Source organism: Leucoraja erinacea, chromosome 18 (genome assembly GCF_028641065.1).
Source record: "Leucoraja erinacea ecotype New England chromosome 18, Leri_hhj_1, whole genome shotgun sequence".
NCBI lineage: Eukaryota > Metazoa > Chordata > Chondrichthyes > Rajiformes > Rajidae > Leucoraja > Leucoraja erinaceus.
Genome location: NC_073394.1, coordinates 41209873 through 41231669, shown reverse-complemented (window position 1 = coordinate 41231669; position 21797 = coordinate 41209873). Strand labels below are relative to the sequence as shown.

The 21797-nt window shown below is 47.4% G+C and overlaps 1 protein-coding gene across 8 annotated transcripts in view; it reads left to right on the top strand.

The window, feature by feature from the left end:
- Positions 1–21797, top strand: part of LOC129705962 (ribosome-binding protein 1-like) — a 72286-nt gene that overhangs the window by 7043 nt on the left and 43446 nt on the right. For 5 of the 8 annotated variants that reach the window (XM_055649919.1, XM_055649920.1, XM_055649922.1 and 2 more), the window contains 4 exons: positions 1300–1389; positions 13056–13145; positions 16415–16504; positions 19215–19328. In XM_055649919.1, the coding sequence (XP_055505894.1) occupies positions 1300–1389; positions 13056–13145; positions 16415–16504; positions 19215–19328 (384 nt within the window). The remainder of the gene's footprint in view (positions 1–1299; positions 1390–13055; positions 13146–16414; positions 16505–19214; positions 19329–21797) is intronic. The other 3 variants (XM_055649921.1, XM_055649923.1, XM_055649924.1) reach the window with 3 other exon arrangements.

Genomic DNA, 21797 nt, shown 5'->3' with positions numbered 1-21797 from the left:
GGATGAGAGATCATACGAAGTCGAGAGAGTCAGGACTTCTAATCCGACGAGAGTGGATCTGAAGAAGACCGGAGAACTACCCCCACACATAACTCCTGAGAAACCACCAGTCGCGGAGAAGACTGAGAAACCTTTGCAACCTCAGCTGACACAAAATATACCAACACAACAAGCATCACCAGAAAAAGATGCAACTTGTGAAACTCATAACACAGAGAAATCTAAACAAAAACAAAGTGGCACAAGAGAAGAAACTAGAAGTGATGCACAGAATGTACACACTGAAAAGAAGACACTTTTGAAAGAAACACCATCACAAAGACTAGGGCAGGAAGAGCTGTCGGACCGGCGGAGAGGTACGGCGAGTATGTCACAAAGTAATGTGTTTTGTTGTGATGTACCTACATGCTTATGAGAAGATAGCATGTGAACATTATTTTATGTTATTGAAATGTCACAAGTGTGACTATGATTGAAATTGTGAGATAAGACAGAACAGTTGTTTTATTTTGTTGTTAAACCATATTACTACGGTGTAATATTATGAAAAGTGTTTAAGTTTACTTTGTTTTGGATCGTTGGAAATGTAATCCCAAAACGTCAAAAAGGAAAGGATGTGACAATATCCATGTAACTTATGCGTATGAGCTGTACTCATTCTCGCACATGCTTAGTAAATCAGTCAAGACCTTTGACTTGGAAATAAATCATTCCTGTTTTGATCCAAACACAAGTGAGTGTGCAGCCATCTTTCTCTGTATATTATGTGCTAGTTTACTTATTTTGTAAGCAAACATATATCAAAACAGATATGGACCAAATCTGGGTAACTGGGACTAGTGTAGCTAGGACATGTTGGTCGATGTGGGCAAGTTGGGCCGAAGGGCCTGTTTCCAAGTTGTATCACTCTATGACTCTATGACTCTAAGCATACTTGCTGAATTGTTTCATATTATATTCCCTGGGTTGACAGAGAGACATTTTGTCCAGTGTGAATAGCCCAGAAATGTACATTCTGAAGTCTAGTAAACATTTGGCTTACAGCAGGGACGGGATCAGTGGAATTTTGATGTCTAGATTGATGTATTTAATTAAATAACAATTGTACGTAACTTTTGCAGCAGCAAATTGCAGATCTTTAGTCAGGTTAAGGCTTCTCTTTTGAGCTCTTAAATTATTGATGGGAAACTACAAAAGTTCAAGTCCTGTGATCCAGCTTCTCGGAATGTGTTGGGATACATTTTCTCAGGCAGTGTTGGCATCATTACATGTGAGACTCCTTCTTGTGTTTTAATACAGCGCCGGTTACAGATGTCACCACAGGAAGTCCCGATGAGGATGAAAATCAAGCAAGGAATCTGGAAAATCCAAGTGCAGTAAAACAGGAAGGTAATGCTTTTGCTGAAACATAGAACATAGAACAGTACAGCACAGGAACAGGCCCTTCAGCCCACAATGTCTGTGCTGAACATGATGCCAAGACCATCACTTATCTACCTGTACATAACCCATATCCCTATATTGCCAGCATATCCATGTGTCTATCCAAAAGCCTCTTAAACGTCACTGTCGTATCTGCCTCCACCACCAACCCTGGCGGCGCGTTCCAGTCACCCACCACCCACTGTGTATCAAACCTGGCAGCACATAGTCATAGTCACAGAGTCATAGATACAGTGTGGAAACCGGCCCTATTACCCAACTTGTCCACAACAGCCAATATGTCCCAGCTACACTTGTCCCAGCTACCCGCGTTTGTTACATAATGCTCCAAACAAGTCCCATCCATTTACCTGTCTAACTGTTTCTTAAATGTTAGGTAAATTCACAAAGATGGCACATTATCTGTGCAACTCCACATATTTAAATTCAGTTGTTGTTACTCTTTGTGTGCTCTGCCCTTTAAAATCTTTTTTTCCACCTGCAAGTGTAGATCTTTTAAATCTTATTTTCTTCCTGTAAGTATAGAACTATATTCTGCACTTCATCTTCCCCTTTGACTTGATTGTATTTATGGCTGGTACACCTGATCTGGTTGGATTGCTGCAAAACAAAGCTTTTCACTGTACCTTCGTACATGTGACAATAATAAACCTGAAGCTAAACCACGTGATTTTACTAGAATAAGATCTTCTGCCATGAGACACAAGCGCACTTGCTGAATTGTTTCAATCTATATTCCCTGGGTTGACAGAGAGACATTGTGTCCAATGTGAATATCCCAGAATTGTTCATTCTGAAGTCGAGTAAACATTTGGATTGTAGCAGGGACGGGATAGTCATAGAGTCATAGAGTGATACAGCGTGGAAACAGGTACTTCGGCCTAACTTACCCACACTGGCCAACATGTCCCAGCTACACTAGTCCCAACTGCCTGCACATGGTCCCTATCCCTCCAAACTTGTCCTATTCATGTACCTGTCAAACAGTTTCTCAAACGTTGGGATAGTCGCAGCCTCAACTACCTCCTCTGGCAGCTTGTTCCATACACCCACCATTTAGGCCACATTTAGAGTATTGTGTTCAGTTCTTGGCACCGTGTTATAGGAAAGATGTTGTCAAGCTGGAAAGGGTACCTAGAAGATTTACGAGGATGTTGCCAGGAGTACAGAAGGAAACAGGCCATACGGGCTGAAAAGATGAAGTACGAAGGGAAGCTGGCCAGGAATATATAGAAGGACAGTAAAAGCTTCTTTAGATATGTTAAGGGAAAAAGAGTAGCAAAGTGAATTGTGGGTCCCTTGAAGGCAGACACGGGTGAAATTATTATGGGCAACAAGGAAATGGCAGAAGAGTTGAATAGGTACTTTGGATCTGTCTTCACTAAGGAAGACACAAACAATCTCCCAGATGTACTGGAGGACAGATGATCTTAGGGGGTAGAAGAACTGAAATAAATTTTCATTGGGCGAGAAATAGTATTGGGTAGGCTAATGGGACTGAAGGATGATAAATCCCCTGGGCCTGATGGTCTGCATCCCAGGGTCTTCAGGGAGGTGGCTCTAGAAATAGTGGACGCATTGGTGATCATTTTCCAATGTTCGATCGATTCAGGAACAGTTCATGTGGATTGGAGGATAGCTAACGTTATCCCACTTTTAAAGAAAGGAGCGAGAGAGAAAACGGGGAATTACAGACCAGTTAGCCTGAATTCAGTGGTGGGAAAGAGAATTATTAAAGAGGTAATAATGGGGCATTTGGATAGCAGTAAAAGGATTAGTCCAAGTCAACATGGATGTATGAAAGGGAAATCATGCTTGACTAATCTTCTGGAATTTTTTGAGGATGTGTCAAGTAAAATGGATGAAGGGGAGCCAGTGGATGTAGTGTATCTAGACTTTCAGAAAGCCTTTGATAAGGCCCTGCACGGGAGACTAGTGACTAAAATAGTAAGATTAAACGAGAACTTACCAGTTTGAAGTTTGATCTGTATTTTATGAGGAGTTACGATGAGGGATTACGTGAAGAAGCCCGCCCCAGGACGCATTGCGGCATACTTCAAAGCAGCGGTGTGGAATCACAGATAGACACAAGTATTTGAAGTAACATAGTAAAGACAAAGAGACATCAATTTATCAGTTTGATCCATGTAATGAGGGTGGGAGCGGAGGGCACGTAATCCCTCATCGTAACTCCTCATAAAATACAGATCAAACTTCAAACTGGTAAGTTCTCGTTTAATCTTACTATTTTACTTCGGAGTCACGTGAGTGACTACGTGAAGATTTCAAAGCTTCTGTGATTTCAAACCGTGTAACAGCTTTATATCACTCGCTGCCGAAGCCTTTGAGGGAGGAAGCGTGTTATCATAATGAACCAATGAATCTGTTTATAGAAAAACAATGGTATTTTTACAATAACACTGAAGAAATTTAGATGCTCCCCTTGGCTAATTTAAACATTTGCAGATTGGAATCTTTCCTGCAAATAAAAAACAGGTTTTGTCAACAGTTTATAATAAATTATTTCTCTGAACGTTTTACCCCCACCATTCTGCTGTAGCCACGATTTGGTTTACAGGCACGTCCATGCTTTTGCCGTTGACGTGGAAGCTTGTCCTGTGGAATGAAAACTTTGTACATGTTAGTTTTATCCCAGGAGCTTTAATACCTGCTTGAGCCATCTCTAAAAGGCTTGTTACCCGACCACAAGGTTTTTTGTGACCAACCCACAAGGCTTTTCATCTCCCTCGAATAATTAGGTTGTGTCTATGTAAGGTAATAGGGTCATGGCACATTACCGTGTTTCTTGGCGGGTAAGCCCGGGTTTTATGACTGGATAAGGTGTTCCTGGTTTGGTTTGACCATTCCCTGGACAATGATAGAGATCTGGTCTGAAGCTATGAGCATGGTGTCCAGTTGTAAATAGGAGTAGTGACTGGACCCTCTGTGCTGCTCCGTGTGCCTTCAACATATGTGTTTAGTGCATAGAAGGTTCAGGTTTAGGGATCTGGCTGGTGGGTATCCCCTGAGGTATGGTTATACCACTGTGACATCCCATATATGGGTGTACTTGGTCTAGGGGTTTAGAGTTTTAATACCCTTCAAAGATTTACCACCAGCCAGTGACCCCATGGCCTGTTGTCCTGTAGCTGTTTTGAAACAACAGGCAGGGCAATTCTAGCTGTGTTGATGGTACTGTAGCCGAATCCTTCATCGTGATGAAGGTTCTCCAGGAATTCCAGTTCGTAGTAACTGTATCGGATGAGTAGGTTATCCCTGTATCCTTGCAGTACTTCTCTTGATGCTGGACAAGTGTTGTAGTCCAGTGGATGTTCAGAAGAATGCTGACATGGTGTCGATGGTTCAGTATAACAATCCCAGTCCCAGATGAGGCGTGCAGAATCTGCAACTCAGGAGCTTGATTTTTCCCATGGCACAGTTGACTTGTGCCCGGCTCCGATTGTTAATAATTCTGGGTACTGAGAAATACCATCCAAGTTTCAACAACCATGTCATGGCGTATAGTGAACAAGGGCTGCGTAAGTCCGTCAGGTACTATCAAATACCTGAAGCAGAATCCTTTTGTTCTGTGCGTTGTTCTCGATTGGTGAGGCAGAAGGGAAAAATACATAGAATTAATTTCACCAATGCAGCGTGAAACGCATTTGTCTATCAATATTATAAATACATTCTTGAATGACAATATGACCTATAGGTCAGAAAATTTAATATATATAGCTGACGAGCTTTCTGCTGGAACTATCTGTCCCAGAGAAATTTTCAATGAAGATTCCACTGCCCCAGGGTCTGGTTTCCCCCGCGACATATACAGGACATCCCCAAACACCTGGTGATATAGCGTTGATGCAAATAATAGATATCAGATTCACATTCAATTTTAATTTGTCATTGTCAGTGTGCAGAACAGAGACAATGAAATGCATTAATATCTGTTGCGTCATATAGCTTGATAGTTTTGTTAAAACTTATATGAAAACATCTAATTGATGTTGTCCTTAATTTTATGTGACCTGGTGTCTGTCACTGTATTTTGCTTACCTGGCAGGTAAGTTGTTGATAGTCAAATACATCTTTGGATATACCATTGCCAAATTGTTTTGACCAACTTGTCATATGATACCGACTTTATGCTGCCCATATGGTTAATATAGGCCACCTGCGTAGTGTAGTCTATTTATACCCATACATGCAAGTGCTTTAAAAAACTCATAAATTCACCCGAACATTATTTAGATAATTAATGCCCAGTATAAGTGGTAACCCCACCACTGTCTTTCTGATATTACTTCAGTGGGTAACTTCATGAGAAGCTCAATGACAACCTATATGTTGTTTATGATACTAAGATCTGAATCATGTAGACAGAAATGCTACCATTTTTCCCAATTACTCTGTTACTTGTCGAGTAGTTGGTAGTTTGTTGACCATTAATTTGCTTGTTTGTGCCGATTCAACTATGTTGGCAACATAATAGTTACGTGGACTGAATTAATATGAAACCCAAGATCGTCCAAGAAAGCGCTCTATATGCTTGTAGGAACCAGACCCACCTACCTCCATGGTTATTGGCGGTTTTGTCTTTTCTGTTTTCTGAGTGCTTTTGTTCTGACGACATGCTGGCGACGTTGGGGGGAGGCGCATTTTCCAGGGGGTCCGCCGGGCCCTGATCTAAAAGATCTTTGGGGATAATGCGGCCCCAAGCGTTCACCAGTCCCATATTCTAGACGTCGACTGGTGGATGCCGTGGGGTGCTGCTGCTTGGGTATCGGAAGTCGTGGTTTGCTCGTCCCGGGGCCTGCCCTCATGATGCCGAAGGTTTTTGATGCCTCTTCCATCTCCTTCAGCTTTTTATTCAGATCTCTCCCAAATAGCAGTGAGTCTGCCTCTGCAGCTGGGGCTTTGCTCAAGCCTGCAAATTTTGAGATTGAGGGCAGGTCTTATATTTCCCTTCGGAGATTGTTTAGTTCGAATTGTGTGGTACACCTTAATACCCGCACTTTCTGCTGGTATGTGTTCATCTTCGTTGTCTCCATAGAACGAGCATAGGCTGTGATAGCTGACGTCAGGAGCCTTCGGATCCACTGTAGCTTGAGTTTTTATGCCCGCATAAGGGCCCCCACATTCGCAGATTTTGCAGTTTGAGGCTTTCCCCTTAAGGGCCTCACAGTTCTCTGGTGCTGTATATTCTTGCAGCACCTCGGCGAGCACCTTCTTCAGTAGAGGTTTGTTGGATAGGTGATTAATACTGGCTGCCTTTTTTGGCTCCAGCGGTGCTCCAGCCCGTGGGGTTGCTACGAAGCGGTCCACCACACCCAACAGCTGTTCCTGATCCTGCACCCCATGCATACTCCCGATTTTGTCCGCCTGCCCCATTTGCAGACCAGCCCTGCCCTGGTCACCAATGCTAGCCTCCTGCTCCAACCCGTGGTATGAGGGTAGCAAAGGGCAGTGCCTGACACGACACTATGGAGGAGGTGCCTGTCCTGTCTCGCCGGGAGCGCTGCTGTTCCCGGTGGACCTTCTCCTCCAGGAGCTGCTAAATGCAGCTCAGGCGGCTGTCTCTCTTCTGCTTTGGTAGAGATATGTCCCCCTCCGACGAATCGGAGACGACCGGCCGTTTGGCTTCCTGGCCGCTTTCCCAGTCCACCGTGCAGGCTCTGGCGAGACTGGCTTGGCTCGGTCTCAGGGATAGCGAAAAAACGCTCTGCGAGCGACGCTGCCGCCGGTTGCTGCCCCGCTGGTAGAGTTGGAGCGGGGCAGTTTCTCTTTGCGAGTTTTTGCGTTGTGTTCCTGAAACCTGCAATAAAACACAACTGCAAACTCACCTTTCCAATGCCCAAGAGCCGCTCCTGCAGCTCAGGCGGCTGTCTCTCCCCCTCCTGGGTGGAGAGACGTCCCAGTCCGATGTCGGCTCCACCGCCCGGTTTTACACACATCCAACCCGCTCCACAGGCGCTAGCGGGCTGGCTCGGTCGCGGTGTCGGGTTAGCGGACCGTCCGCTAAGCGGTCCTACCGCCTGTTGCTGCCCAATGACGTTCTTTCGTCGAGCGGGCAGGTGCAGCATTTTCCCCAGCCCGCTGCTGATGCTGACGGGCTTGGTGCAGTGTCGGGAGCGGGCCGTTGATTAGCGGTCCTCGCTCTCTCTCTCTCTCTGCACTCGGGCTGCTGCTCACCTGCACTCGGGCTGCAGCGCACTCACGCCAGCACTGCACAGTGGGTCCCCTTACCGGCTCCGAAAATGTCGGAAGCCTCCGCTCGCCCGCCTGCCTGCCTCACCTGGGCAGTACTCGAGGGCGAGCGAGGACTGAGGGGACCTCCAACGCAGTGCAAGCGCCGTCTTCCTGCGCTCTCTTGATGTCGCCCCTGGAGAGTTACCGCACCGGCACAGCTCCCATCCATGGTCCGCCGTGAGTGCGGTCCTGGTAGCGTCTTTCCTCCCCTCCCGCGAACGGAAAAAACTCCTCCCGGAGTCCAAGGGGCCCGCTTGCATGCCCTGCGGGGAACAAGCAGACGCAAAGGGGCTGTAAAATTAAAGGTAAGTACTTACCTAAACTTAGTTTATCTCGTTTCTGCGGGAGCCCTGTCTCCCGCCTGCCGCTTTGCCTGCTGAAACGTAATGCCGCAATGCGTCCTGGGGCGGGCTTCTTCACGTAGTCACTCACGTGACTCCGAAGTAAAATTAGAGCACATGGTATTGGGGGTAGGGTGTTGACATGGATAGAACATTGGTTGGCAGATAGGAAGCAAAGAGTAGGAGTAAACGGGTCCTTTTCAAAATGGCAGGCAGTGGCGAGTGGAGTGCAGCAAGGGTCGGCGTTGGAGCCGCAACTGTTTACCATATATATTAATGATTTGGAAGAGGGAATTAGGAGCAACACTAGCAAGTTTGCGTATGGCACAAAGCTGCTTGGCAGTGTGAACTGTGAAGAGGGTTACACAGAAAAGCTGGAGAAACTCAGCGGGTGCAGCAGCATCTATGGAGCGAAGGAAATAGGCAACGTTTCGGGCCGAAACCCTTCTTCAGACTGATCAGGGGTGGGGGTGGGTGGGGACAAGAAAGGGAAAAGGAGGAGTAGCCGGAAGGCTGGAGGGTGGGAGGAGACAGCAAGGGAGCTGAGGAAGGGGAGGAGACAGCAAGGACTAACAGAATTGGGAGAAGTCGATGTTCATGCCCCCGGGGTGCAGACTCCCCAAACGGAATATGAGGTGCTGTTCCTCCAATTTCCGGTGCTGCTCGCTGTGGCCATGGAGGAGACCCAGGACAGAGAGGTCAGAGGCGGAGTGGGAGGGGGAGTTGAAGTGCTGAGCCACCGGGAGGTCAGCTAGGTTATTGCAGACCGAGCGGAGGTGTTCGGCGAAACGATCGCCCAACCTCCGCTTGGTCTCACCGATATCGAACTGTGAAGAGGATGTTAGGAGGTTGCAGGGTGACCTGGACAGTTTGAGTGAGGTGGCAGATGCAGTATAATATATATATAAATGTGAGGTTATCCACTTTGGCGGCAAAAACAAGGGGGCAGATTATTATCTCAATGGCAAGGGGGAGGTGCAGCGAGACCTGGGCGTCCTTGTACACCAGTCACTGAAAGTTGGCGTGCTGGTACAACAGGCAGTGAAGAAAGCTAATGGAATGTTGGCCTTCATAACAAGAGAATTTCAGTATACGAGTAAAGAGGTTCTTCTGCAGTTGTATAGGGCTCTGGTGAGACCACATCTGGAGTATTGTGTCCAGTTTTGTTCTCTGAATTTGAAGAAGGACATCCTTGTAATTGAGGCAGTGCAGCATAGGTTCACGAGATTGATCCCTGGGATGGCGGGACTGTCATATGAGGAAAGATTGAAAAGACTAGACTTGTATTCACAAGAGTTTAGAATGATGAATGGTTATCTTATAGAAACATATAAAGTTATAAAGGGACTGGACAAGCTAGATGCAGGAAAAATGTTCCCAATGTTGGGTGGGTCCAGAACCAGGGGCCCCAGTCTCAGAATAAAGGGGAAGCCATTTAAGACTGAGGTGAGAAAAAGCATTTTCACCCGGAGCGTTGTGAATTTGTGGAATTCCCTGCCACAGAGGGCAGTGGAGGCCAAGTCACTGGATGGATTTAAGAGAGAGTTAGATAGATCTCTCGGGGCTAGTGGAATCAAGGGATATGGGGAGAAGGCAGGCACGGGTTATTGATTGGGGACGATCAGCCATGATCACAGTGAATGGCGGTGCTGGCTCGAAGGTCCGAATCGCCCCCCCCACTGCACCTATTTTCTATGGTTCTATGTCTATGTTTCTAGTAGAGGGTCAGAGCTATAGGCAGAGGTTGAGTAGTCTGGGACTCTACGTACATAGGTTTAAGATGAAGGGGAATAGATTGAATAGAGTGAAGGGCCACTTTTCAACATAATTGTATAAGGGGTAAGAGTGTTGTAAAAACAAGCCTGAAGACTTTGTGTCTCAATGCAAGGAGCATTCGTAATAAGGTAGATTAGTTGAATGTGCAGATAGCTATTAATGACTATGATATAGTTGGGATCACGGAGACATGGCTCCAGGGTGACCAAGGCTGGGAGCTGAACATCCAGGGATATTCAATATTCAGGAGGGATAGAGAGAAAGGAAAAGGAGGTGGGGTAGCGTAACTGATTAGAGAGGAGATTAATGCAATGGAAAGGAAGGACATTAGTTTGGAGGATGTGGAATCGGTATGGGTAGAGCTGCGAAACACTAAGGGGCAGAAAACGCTGGTGGGTGTTGTGTACAGGCCACCTAACAGTAGTAGTGAAGTTGGAGATGGTATCAAACAGGAAATTAGAAATGCGTGCGACAAAGGCAAAACAGTTATAATGGGTGACTTCAATCTACATATAGATTGGGTGAATCAAATTGGCAGGGGTGCTGAGGAAGAGGATTTCTTGGAATGTATGCGGGATAGTTATCTAAATCAACATGTAGAGGAACCAACGAGAGAGCAGGCTATTTTAGACTGGGTATTGAGTAATGAGGAAGGGTTAGTTAGCAATCTTGTTGTACGTGCCCCCTTGGGCAAGAGTGACCATAATATGGTTGAGTTCTTCATTAGGATGGAGAGTGACATTGTTAATTCAGAAGCAATGGTTCTGAACTTAAAGAAAGGTAACTTTGAGGGTATGAGACGTGAATTGGCCAAGATTGACTGGCAATTAATTCTAAAAGGGTTGACGGTGGATATGCAATGGAAGACATTTAAAGACTGCATGGATGAACTACAAAAATTGTTCATCCCAGTTTGGCAAAAGAATAAATCAGGAAAGGTAGTACATCAGTGGATAACAAGGGAAATCAGGGATAGTATCAAAGCGAAGGATGATGCGTACAAATTAGCCAGAAAAAGCAGCATACCGGAGGACTGGGAGAAATTCAGAGACCAGCAGAGGAGGACAAAGGGCTTAATTAGGAAAGGAAAAATAGATTATGAAAAAAAACTGGCAGGGAACATAAAAACTGACTGCAAAAGTTTTTATAGATATGTGAAATGAAAGAGATTAGTTAAAACAAATGTAGGTCCCTTGCAGTCAGAAACAGGTGAGTTGATCATGGGGAACAAGGATATGGCGGACCAATTGAATAACTACTTTGGTTCCGTCTTCACTAAGGAAGACATAAATAATTTGCCGGAAATAGCAGGGGACCGCGGGTCAAAGGAGTTGGAGGAATTGAGTGAAATCCAGGTTAGCCGGGAAGTGTTGTTGGGTTAATTGAATGGATTAAAGGCCGATAAATCCCCAGGGCCAGATAGGCTGCATCCCAGAGTACTTAAGGAAGTAGCCCCAGAAATAGTGGATGCATTAGCGATAATTTTTCAAAACTCTTTAGATTCTGGAGTAGTTCCTGAGGATTGGAGGGTAGCTAATTTAACCCCACTTTTTAAAAATGGAGGGAGAGAGAAAACGGGGAATTACAGACCAGTTAGTCTAACATCGGTAGTGGGGAAACTGCTAGAGTCAGTTATTAAAGATGGGATAGCAGCACATTTGGAAAGTGGTGAAATCATTGTACAAAGTCAGCATGGATTTACGAAAGGTAAATCATGTCTGACGAATCTGATAGAATTTTTCGAGGATGTAACTAGTAACGTGGATAGGGGAGAACCAGTGGATGTGGTGTATCTGGACTTCCAGAAGACTTTTGACAAGGTCCCACATAAGAGATTAGTATACAAACTTAAAGCATACGGCATTGGGGGTTCAGTATTGATGTGGATAGAGAACTGCTGGCAAACAGGAAGCTAAGAGTAGGAGTAAACGGGTCCTTTTCACAATAGCAGGCAGTGACTAGTGGGGTACCGCAATGCTCAGTGCTGGGACCCCAGCTATTTACAATATATATTAATGATCTGGATGAGGGAATTGAAGGCAATACCTCCAAGTTTGTGGATTACACTAAGCTGGGGGGCAGTGTTAGCTGTGAGGAGGATGCTAGGAGACTGCAAGGTGACTTGGATAGGCTGGGTGAGTGGGCAAATGTTTGGCAGATGCAGTATAATGTGGATAAATGTGAGGTTATCCATTTTGGTGGCAAAAACGGGAAAGCAGACTATTATCTAAATGGTGGCCGATTGGGAAAGGGGGAGATGCAGCGAGACCTGGGTGTCATGGTAGGCATGCAGGTGCAGCAGGCAGTAAAGAAAGCGAATGGTATGTTAGCTTTCATTGCAAAAGGATTTGAGTATAGGAGCAGGGAGGTTCTACTGCAGTTGTACAGGGTCTTGGTGAGACCACACCTGGAGTATTGCGTACAGTTTTGGTCTCCAAATCTGAGGAAGGACATTATTGCCATAGAGGGAGTGCAGAGATGGTTCACCAGACTGATTCCTGGGATGTCAGGACTGTTTTATGAAGAAAGACTGGATAGACTTGGTTTATACTCTCTAGAATTTAGGAGATTGAGAGGGGATCTTATAGAAACTTACAAAATTCTTAAGGGGTTGGACAGGCTAGATGCAGGAAGATTGTTCCCGATGTTGGGGAAGTCCAGGACAAGGGGTCACAGCTTAAGGATAAGGGGGGAATCCTTTAAAACCGAGATGAGAAGAACTTTTTTCACACAGAGAGTGGTGAATCTCTGGAACTCTCTGCCACAGAGGGTAGTTGAGGCCAGTTCATTGGCTATATTTAAGAGGGAGTTAGATGTGGCCCTTATGGCTAAGGGGACCAGGGGGTATGGAGATAAGGCAGGTACGGGATACTGAGTTGGATGATCAGCTATGGTCATATTGAATGCCAGTGCAGGCTCGAAGGGCCGAATGGCCTACTCCTGCACCTAATTTCTATGTTTCTATGAATAGGAATCTGTGGCATAACCTTTCTGCAGGAGTGAGATACAGATCCTTCGGCAGATGAAGACTTCACTGTGGGGAAGAATAATAAAGTTCCTTGAGGTGTCTAAAGAAGAGTTTCGACCCGAAACGTTGTCTATCTCCATCGCTCCATAGATGCTGCCCCACCCGCTGAGTTTCTCCAGCATTTGTGTCTACATTTTGTCCAGCATCTCCTATACCTTGTCTCAGGCTGTGTTGCCATTATCACATCTGAGAGACTTTCATTTGTTTAAATGCAGTGCCCAAGTCAGATGGTGCCACAGGGAGTTGTGATGAAGGTGAACAAGAGACAGCGAGGGAGGATACCCAAAATGCAGGAGCAAGTGAAGGTACGGCATTTCTCAAAACATCCAGAGTATTGTTGGCCTTTCAGTGGCATTTGATGTCCAACCACTGTCTGCAGACTGTACATGATTTATATTTAGTTAATTCCTGCAAATATTATATTTTAGCGAGTGGAGACGGTAGTTGTTTTCCCAAACGAGCTTTATTGTCAAAGCAGTGAAAACAACGGAGATCATATGACAGCTAACACAAAACGATCTTAGCACAACGGTGGGCGAAGTAATGAATGGGGCTAGCTCAGAAAACGTGCAAAAACAAAACGCCTCCCCACAGTCACATGACCGAGGTAGATGACCACAGGGTTCACACAGAGAGTGGTGAGTCCGTGTAATTCTCTGCCTCAGAGGGCGGTGGAGGCAGGTTCTCTGGATGCTTTCAAGAGAGAGCTGAAGAGGGCTCTTAAAGATAGCGGAATCAGGGAATATGGGGAAAAGGCAGGAATGGGGTACAGATTGGGGATGATCAGCCATGATCACATTGAATGGCGGTGCTGGCTCGAAGGGCCGAATGGCGGACTCCTGCACCTATTGTCTATTGTCTATTGTCTACCCACAGGCACCAACAGGTGCCGCTACATGGTCCCCCCCAGAACCCGAGGTACGGAACCGAGCCGTACGGATCCGTATAAAACAACCAAACGTGTGGTCAGCGTAGACGGGGCGGGCGTTACATTGGGGGCCGGCAAAACAAGGCCGAGGGCAGGCAAAGGAGCAGAAAAAACGGGGTTGGGGACGACCTCTACGTGGCAGCGCAGCCATGACCAACGGGCTGTCCACATCCACATGGGCGAGTTTGAGACGGCCGATGGAGACAAACTCCTCCCGGCCTCCCACGTCCATCGTCAACGTGGCGACTCCAGCTCGCAGCACCCGGAACGGCCCATCATAGACCCGTTTTAATGGTGAGCGGTGAGGGTCCCTGCGGATGAAAACATGGGCACACTGTTGTAACACCGTGGGCACATGCACCGTGGACGAACCGTGCCTGAATGTGGGAATGGGCCAACGTGCTCAGCTGCTCGGTAAGGCCGGCCAGCAGCACCGGGGCTGATGTGACATGACCGCGGGCGGCAGGCAGAAAATCCCCGGGCACCCGCAGGGCCGAGCCGTACACGAGCTCTGCCGAGGAAGTAGCCAAATCCTCCTTAGGTGCGGTGCGTATACCAAGGAGGACCCAGGGCAATTGATCCACCCAGTCCGGGCCCATAAGCCGAGCTTTCAACGTAGACTTAACCGATGGAACCTTTCGACCAGCCCATTGGCCTGCGGGTGGTAAGCGGTCGCATGGTGTAACCGGGCACCGTAGAGCTGGGCTAGGGCAGACCAGAAGGAAGAGGTGAACTGGGCCCCCCTGTCGGTGGAAATGTCGGAGGGCACCAAACCTGGTGACCCAGTGGGCCGCTATAGCCCGAGCGCAAGCCGCGGCGGAGGTATCAGAAAGCAGGATCGCCTATGGGCACCGCGTGAAATGGTCCACGATGGTGAGTAGGTGCGTGGCACCGCAGGACTGATGCAAGGGACCTACAAGGTCAACATGCACGTGCAGGAACCTACACTCGGGGAGCGCAAACTCCTGCATGGGGGGCCGCACGTGTTGCTGGACCTTGGAGGTCTGACAAGATACACAGGTGCGGGCCCAGGCAGCCAGCTGTTTACAGAGCCCATGCCAGACGAACTTGGCCGCTACCAGCGCGGACGTCGCCCAAATGGATGGGTGAGCCAGGCCATGAACGGCGTCGAAGACCCGCCGTATCCAACTGATGGGGACGATAGGGCGGGCGCGACCGGTGGAGACATCACACACGACCATGATGCGTACAGCTCCGCAAGGCACTTCGGCCAGCTGAAGGTCCGAAACCGCGGTGCAGGAGACTTCCAGACCTGCGTCCGCCCGCTGCACTGTTGCCAGCTCGCTGTAGTCGGCACTGTGGTCGAGGGCCGGAACGGAGGGGATGGCGGGGTGGGACAAGGCGTCGGCAATGACGTTAAGTTTCCCCGCGACGTGGCGGACATCGGTCGTAAATTCTGAAATGTAGGCCAGGTACCGCTGCTGGCGGGCGGACCACAGATCAGCGATCTTACCCAGGGCGAAAGTAAGGAACTTGTGGTCCGTGAACAGGGTGAGCGCCCGGCCCTCAAGGAAATACCTGAAATGCCTGACGGTCAGGTACAGCGGCAGAAGCTCACGGTCGAAAGCTGTAGTTGCATTCTGGAGCCCGCAGCTGATGACTGAAAAAGGCCAACTGCTGCCAGCGGCCGTCGATGAGCTGCTCCACAACACTCCCTACTGCAGCATCCGAGGCGTCTACGGTGAGCACGGTAGGGGCGGAAGCGCGCGGGTTGACCAACATGGTAGCGTTGCCCAGGGCTGCCTTGGCACCATTGATGGCCGCATCCGCCTCCTCGGACCACACGAGGTCCCGCGGTTTACCCGCCTGGCACCGGAACAGGGGACGCATGATGGCAGCAGCTGCCGCATGAAACGGTGATAAAAATTCACCATGCTGACAAACTCTTTTAGTCCCCTCACGGTGAGCGGCCTGGGGAACTGACGAACAGCCTCGACCTTCGCGGGGAACGGTGCAGCACCTTGTTGGGTAACGCTGTGCCCCAGGAAGGAAATGGAGCGGAGGCCAAACTGGCATTTCGCTGGGTTAATAGAAAATAGACAATAGACAATTGGTGCAGGTGTAGGCCATTCGGCCCTTCGAGCCAGCACCGCCATTCAATGTGATCATGGCTGATCATTCCCAATCAGTACCCCATTCCTGCCTTCTTCCCATAGCCCCGCTATTTTTAAGAGACCTGTCTAGCTCTCTCTTGAAAGCATCCAGAGAATCCGCCTCCACTGCCCTCTGAGGCAGAGAATTCCACAGACTCTCCATTCTCTGTGAGAAAAAGTGTTTCCTCATCTCCATTCTAAATGGCTTACTTCTTATTCTATTCTTAAACTGTGGCCCCTGGCTCTGAATTCCCCTTAATGATGAGGATGTGTTCGCGGAGGCACTGAAACAAAGACCGGGGTTGGGTGACGTCCTCTGCTTGCGAGGCGCTGGCGACCAGAATGTCGTCCAAATAAATGAACACAAGTTCAGGTCATACGATATGACATGACTGCGGGCGGCAGGCAGAAAATCCCCAGGCACCCGTAGGGCCGAGCTGTATCGGGTCAATGCTCAATTATGTGGAATTTTCTGTTTGGAACTCCACGTATTCAAGTTGAGTTGTTGTCACCTTGCTGTGTTTTAATACAGCGCCGGATTCACATGTCACTACAGGAAGTCCCCATGAGGGTAAAAGGGAAAAGGAGAAACGGGAAAAACAAAGTGCAGGAAAACAGGAAGGTAAGGCTTTTGCTGAAATACAGAACATAGAACAGTACAGCACAGGAACAGGCCCTTCAGCCCACAATGTCTGTGCTGAACATGATGCCAAGACCATCAATTATCTACCTGCACATAACCCATATCCCTCCATTCCCAGCATATCCGTGTGTCTATCCAAAAGCCTCTGAAAGGTCGCTATCATATCAGCCTCGACCACCACCCCTGGCAGCGCGTTCCAGCCACCCACCACCCACCATCCACCATCCACCACCCACTGTGTATAAAACCTGCCCAGCACATAGTCATAGTCACAGAGTCATAGAGTGTGGAAACAGGTCCTATTACCCAACTTGCCCACACCGGCCAATATGTCCCAGCTACACTTGTCCCAGCTGCCCACATTTGTTCCATAATCCTCCAAACAAGTCCCATCCATTTACCTGTCTAACTGTTTATTAAATGTTGGGATAGTCCCTGCCTGAACTACCTCCTTTTGTCCCATACACCCACCACGCTTTGTGTGACAAAGTTACAAGATAAGATACAAGATACAAGATACAAGATACATTTAATTGTCATTTGGACCCCTTGAGGTCCAAATGAAATGCCGTTTCTGCAGCCATACATTACAAACACATAGACCCTAGACACAACATAATTTACATAAACATCCATCACATCGCTGTGATGGAAGGCCAAATACACTTATCTCTCCACTTACCCCTCAGATTCCAATTCAATCATTTCCCCTTCACCTTAAACCTGGTCCTCGATTCACCTACTCTGAGCAAGGGGCTTTGTGTATCTGGATATCTCCTTTAAACGTTGCCGCTCTCATCTTAAAGCTGTGCCCTCTAGTATTTGTATCTTGCATCCTGGGAAAAAGGTTCTGACTGTCTACCCTATCTATGGCTCTTTGAATTTTACAAACTATCAGGTAAATTCACAAAGATGGCACATTATCTGTGTGCAACTCCACATATTCATGTTCAGTTGTTACTCTTTATGTGCTCTGCCCTTTAAAATCTTTTTTTCCACCTGCAAGTGTAGATCTTTTAAATCTTATTTTCTTCCTGTAAGTATAGAACTATATTCTGCACTTCATCTTCCCCTTTGAGTTGATTATATTTATGGCTGGTACACCTGATCTGGTTGGATTGCGACACAAGCGCACTTGTTGAATTGTTTCAATCTATATTCCCTGGGTTGACAAAGAGACATTGTGTCCAATGTGAATATCCCAGAATTGTTCATTCTGAAGTCTAGTAGACATTTGTCTTGTAGCAGGGACGGGATAGTCATAGAGTCACAGAGTGATACAGCGTGGAAACAGGTACTTCGGCCCAACTTGCCCACACTGGCCAACATGTCCCAGCAACACTAGTCCCAACTGCCTGCACTTGTTCCCTATCCCTCCAAACTTGTCCTATCCATGTACCCGTCTAACAGTTTCTCAAACTTTGGGATAGTTGCAGCCTCAACTAACTCCTCTGGCAGCTTGTTCCATACATCCACCATTTAGGCCACATTTAGAGTATTGTGTTCAGTTCTTTGCACCGTGTTATAGGAAAGATGTTGTCAAGCTGGAAAGGGAACATAGTAGATTTACGAGGATGTTGCCAGGAGTACAGAAGGAAACAGGCCATACGGGCTGAAAAGATGAAGTACGATGGGAAGCTGGCCAGGAATATAAAGAAGGACAGTAAAAGCTTCTTTAGATATGTTAAGGGAAAAAGAGTAGCAAAGTCAAATGTGGGTCCCTTGAAGGCAGACACGGGTGAAATTATTATGGTTAACAAGGAAATATCAGAAGAGTTGAACAGGTACTTCGGGTCTGTCTTCACTAAGGAAGACACAAACAATCTCCCAGATGTACTGGAAGACAGATGATCTTAGGGGGTAGAGGAACTGAAAGAAATTTTCATTGGGCAAGATATAGTATTGGGTAGGCTAATGGGTTTGAAGGATGATAAATCCCCTGGGCCTGATGGTCTGCATCCCAGGGTCCTCAGGGAGGTTGCTCTAGAAATAGTGGACACATTGGTGATCATTTTCCAATGTTCGATCGATTGGATTGGAGGATAGCTAACGTTATCCCACTTTTCAAGAAAGGAGCGAGAGAGAAAACGGGGAATTACAGACCAGTTAGCCTGAATACAGTGGTGGGAAAGATGCTGGAGTCAATTTTTAAAGAGGTAATAATGGGGCATTTGGATAGCAGTAAAAGGATTAGTCGAAGTCAACATGGTATTATGAAAGTGAAATCATGCTTGACTAATCTTCTGGAATTTTTTGATGATGTGACAAGTAAAATGGATGAAGGGGTGCCAGTGGATGTAGTGTATCTAGACTTTCCGAAAGCCTTTGATAAGGTCCCGCATAAACTGCCAATGAGAGCACATGGTATTGGGGGTAGGGTGTTGACATGGATAGAAAATTGGCTGGCAGACAGGAAGCAAAGAGTAGGAGTGAATGGGTCCTTTTCAGAATGGCTGGCAGTCGTGAGTGGAGTGCCGCAAGGCTCGGTGTTGGAGCCGCAACAGTTTACCATATTATTAATGATTTGGAAGAGGGAATTAGGAGCAACACAAGCAAGTTTGCGGATGACACAAAGCTGCGTGGCAGTGTGAACTGTGAAGAGGATGTTAGGAGGTTGCAGGGTGACCTGGACAGATTGAGTGAGTGGGCAGATGCGTGGCAGATGCAGTATAATATAGATAAATGTGAGGTTATCCACTTTGGCGGCAAAAACAAGTGGGCAGATTAATATCTCAATGGCAAGTGGAAGGTGCAGCGAGACCCTGGCGTCCTTGTACACCAGTCACAGCAAGTTGGCGTGCAGGTACAACAGGCAATGAAGAAAGCTAATGGAATGTTGGCCTTCATAACAAGAGGATTTCAGTATACGAGTAAAGAGGTTCTTCTGCAGTTGTATAGGGCTCTGGTGAGACCACATCTGGAGTATTGTGTCCAGTTTTGTTCTCCTAATTTGAGGAAGGACATCCTTGTAATTGAGGCAGTGCAGCGTAGGTTCACGAGATTGATCCCTGGGATGGCGGGACTGTCATATGAGGAAAGATTGAAAAGACTAGACTTGGTTTAGAACTGTTGTAGATTTGGGAGGAACAGCAGCAGCAGATTAGGAAGAGATACGACTGATTGGCTCTAGCCCAAGTGGGAGGAGAGAAGTGAGTCAGAGGGGTGAAAATAGTTCAAGTAAAGGCCAAGGCCAGGCAGTCTTTGTTCAGAACTGCTGTAGATTTGGGAGGAACAGCAGCAGCAGATTAGCAAGAGATACGACTGATTGGCTCTAGCCCAAGTGGGAGGAGAGAAGTGAGTCAGTGCCGGGAAAACAGTTGAAAACTGAGGAATTTGCTTTGTAAATTGGTAAATCAGGCAATTTATCAGTCCATTTAAGCAAGACGGCTCTTAGCGAGCGGCAGTGAGTGAGCGGCCTTGTGAGGGAAGTGCCCTGTGAGTAATGTGTGAGTCTTTGGCGAGGAGGCTGAGGAGAGGAGACCACGCAATACGCTTGAGAGGTAGAGACGAAAGAAGGAGATGTCAGGCAAGCTGATTCAGTGCGATGCTTGCAGTATGTGGGAGGTCAAGGACACCGCTGGTGCCTCTGGCTGCTACAAATGCGAGAAGTGCATCCAGGTAGAGCTCCTGAAGGGCCGTGTTGGGGAACTGGAGAAGCAAGTGGATGACCTCCGGTTCCTACGAGAAACTGAGTCGTTCCTGGACAAGTCCTACAGTACGATTGTTACACCTAAGGTACTGGAAGAGAGAAGGTGGGAGACAGTGAGAAAGGGAGGGAAGCATGGAATGCCAACGTCCCCGGGTGGTGTACCTCTTGTAAACAGGTTCACCCGCTTAGAAGCTGTTGGGACAGAAGACGTGTTTACACTGAGCGGCGGAATGGCTTGCGATGCGAATAGGGCTGTTGAGCCAAAACCAAAAAGGCCTAAGGCAGGCAAGGCCATTGTAGTGGGAGACTCCATTGTGAGAGGTACGGACAGGGGTTTCTGCGGCAACAGACGGGATGCGAGGATGGTGTGCTGCCTTCCCGGTGTCAGGATCCAGGATGTCACGGAGAGAGTGCAGAAAATCCTCAAGGGCGAAGGTGAACATCCGGAAGTGGTAGTGCATGTCGGCACAAACGATGTCGGAAAGAAGGGGATGAATATTCTGCAGCGTGACTTTAGAGAGCTCGGAAAAGTTTTGAAAAGCAGGACCTCCAGGGTTGTTATCTCCGGTTTGCTTCCAGTTCCCCATGCTGGCGAGAGCAGGAACAGGGAGATACGGGACCTGAACGTGTGGCTGAGGAACTGGTGCACGGGGCAGGGATTTAGATTCTTAGATCACTGGGATCTGTTTTGGGGTAAGGGGGAACTGTACAAAAGGGACGGACTGCATCTTAACAGGTGTGGGGCCAGCATTCTGGCAGGCAGGTTTGCCACTGCTACACGGGTGGCTTTAAACTGAATAAGGGGGGTGGGGTGTCGAATGGGATAGTGGAGGATGGAGTTAAAGGGAAAGGGTTTCTTAAATGTGTGAGCGTAGAGACCGAGGGGTGTAAAATGAGGGTAGAAGCAATAGGTAGCAAGGTGAAAAGTAAAAGTGGCAGGCAGACAAAACCAGGGCAAAAATCAAAAAGGGCCACTTTTCAACATAATTGTATAAGGGGTAAGAGTGTTGTAAAAACAAGCCTGAAGGCTTTGTGTCTTAATGCAAGGAGCATTCGTAATAAGGTGGATGAGTTGAATGTGCAGATAGCTATTAATGACTATGATATAGTTGGGATCACGGAGACATGGCTCCAGGGTGACCGAGGCTTGGAGCTGAACATCCAGGGATATTCAATATTCAGGAGGGATAGAGAGAAAGGAAAAGGAGGTGGGGTAGCGTTACTGATTAGAGAGGAGATTAATGCAATGGAAAGGAAGGACATTAGTTTGGAGGATGTGGAATCGGTATGGGTAGAGCTGCGAAACACTAAGGGGCAGAAAACGCTGGTGGGTGTTGTGTACAGGCCACCTAACAGTAGTAGTGAAGTTGGAGATGGTATCAAACAGGAAATTAGAAATGCGTGAGACAAAGGCAAAACAGTTATAATGGGTGACTTCAATCTACATATAGATTGGGTGAATCAAATTGGCAGGGGTGCTGAGGAAGAGGATTTCTTGGAATGTATGCGGGATAGTTATCTAAATCAACATGTAGAGGAACCAACGAGAGAGCAGGCTATTTTAGACTGGGTACTGAGTAATGAGGAAGGGTTAGTTACCAATCTTGTTGTATGTGCCCCCTT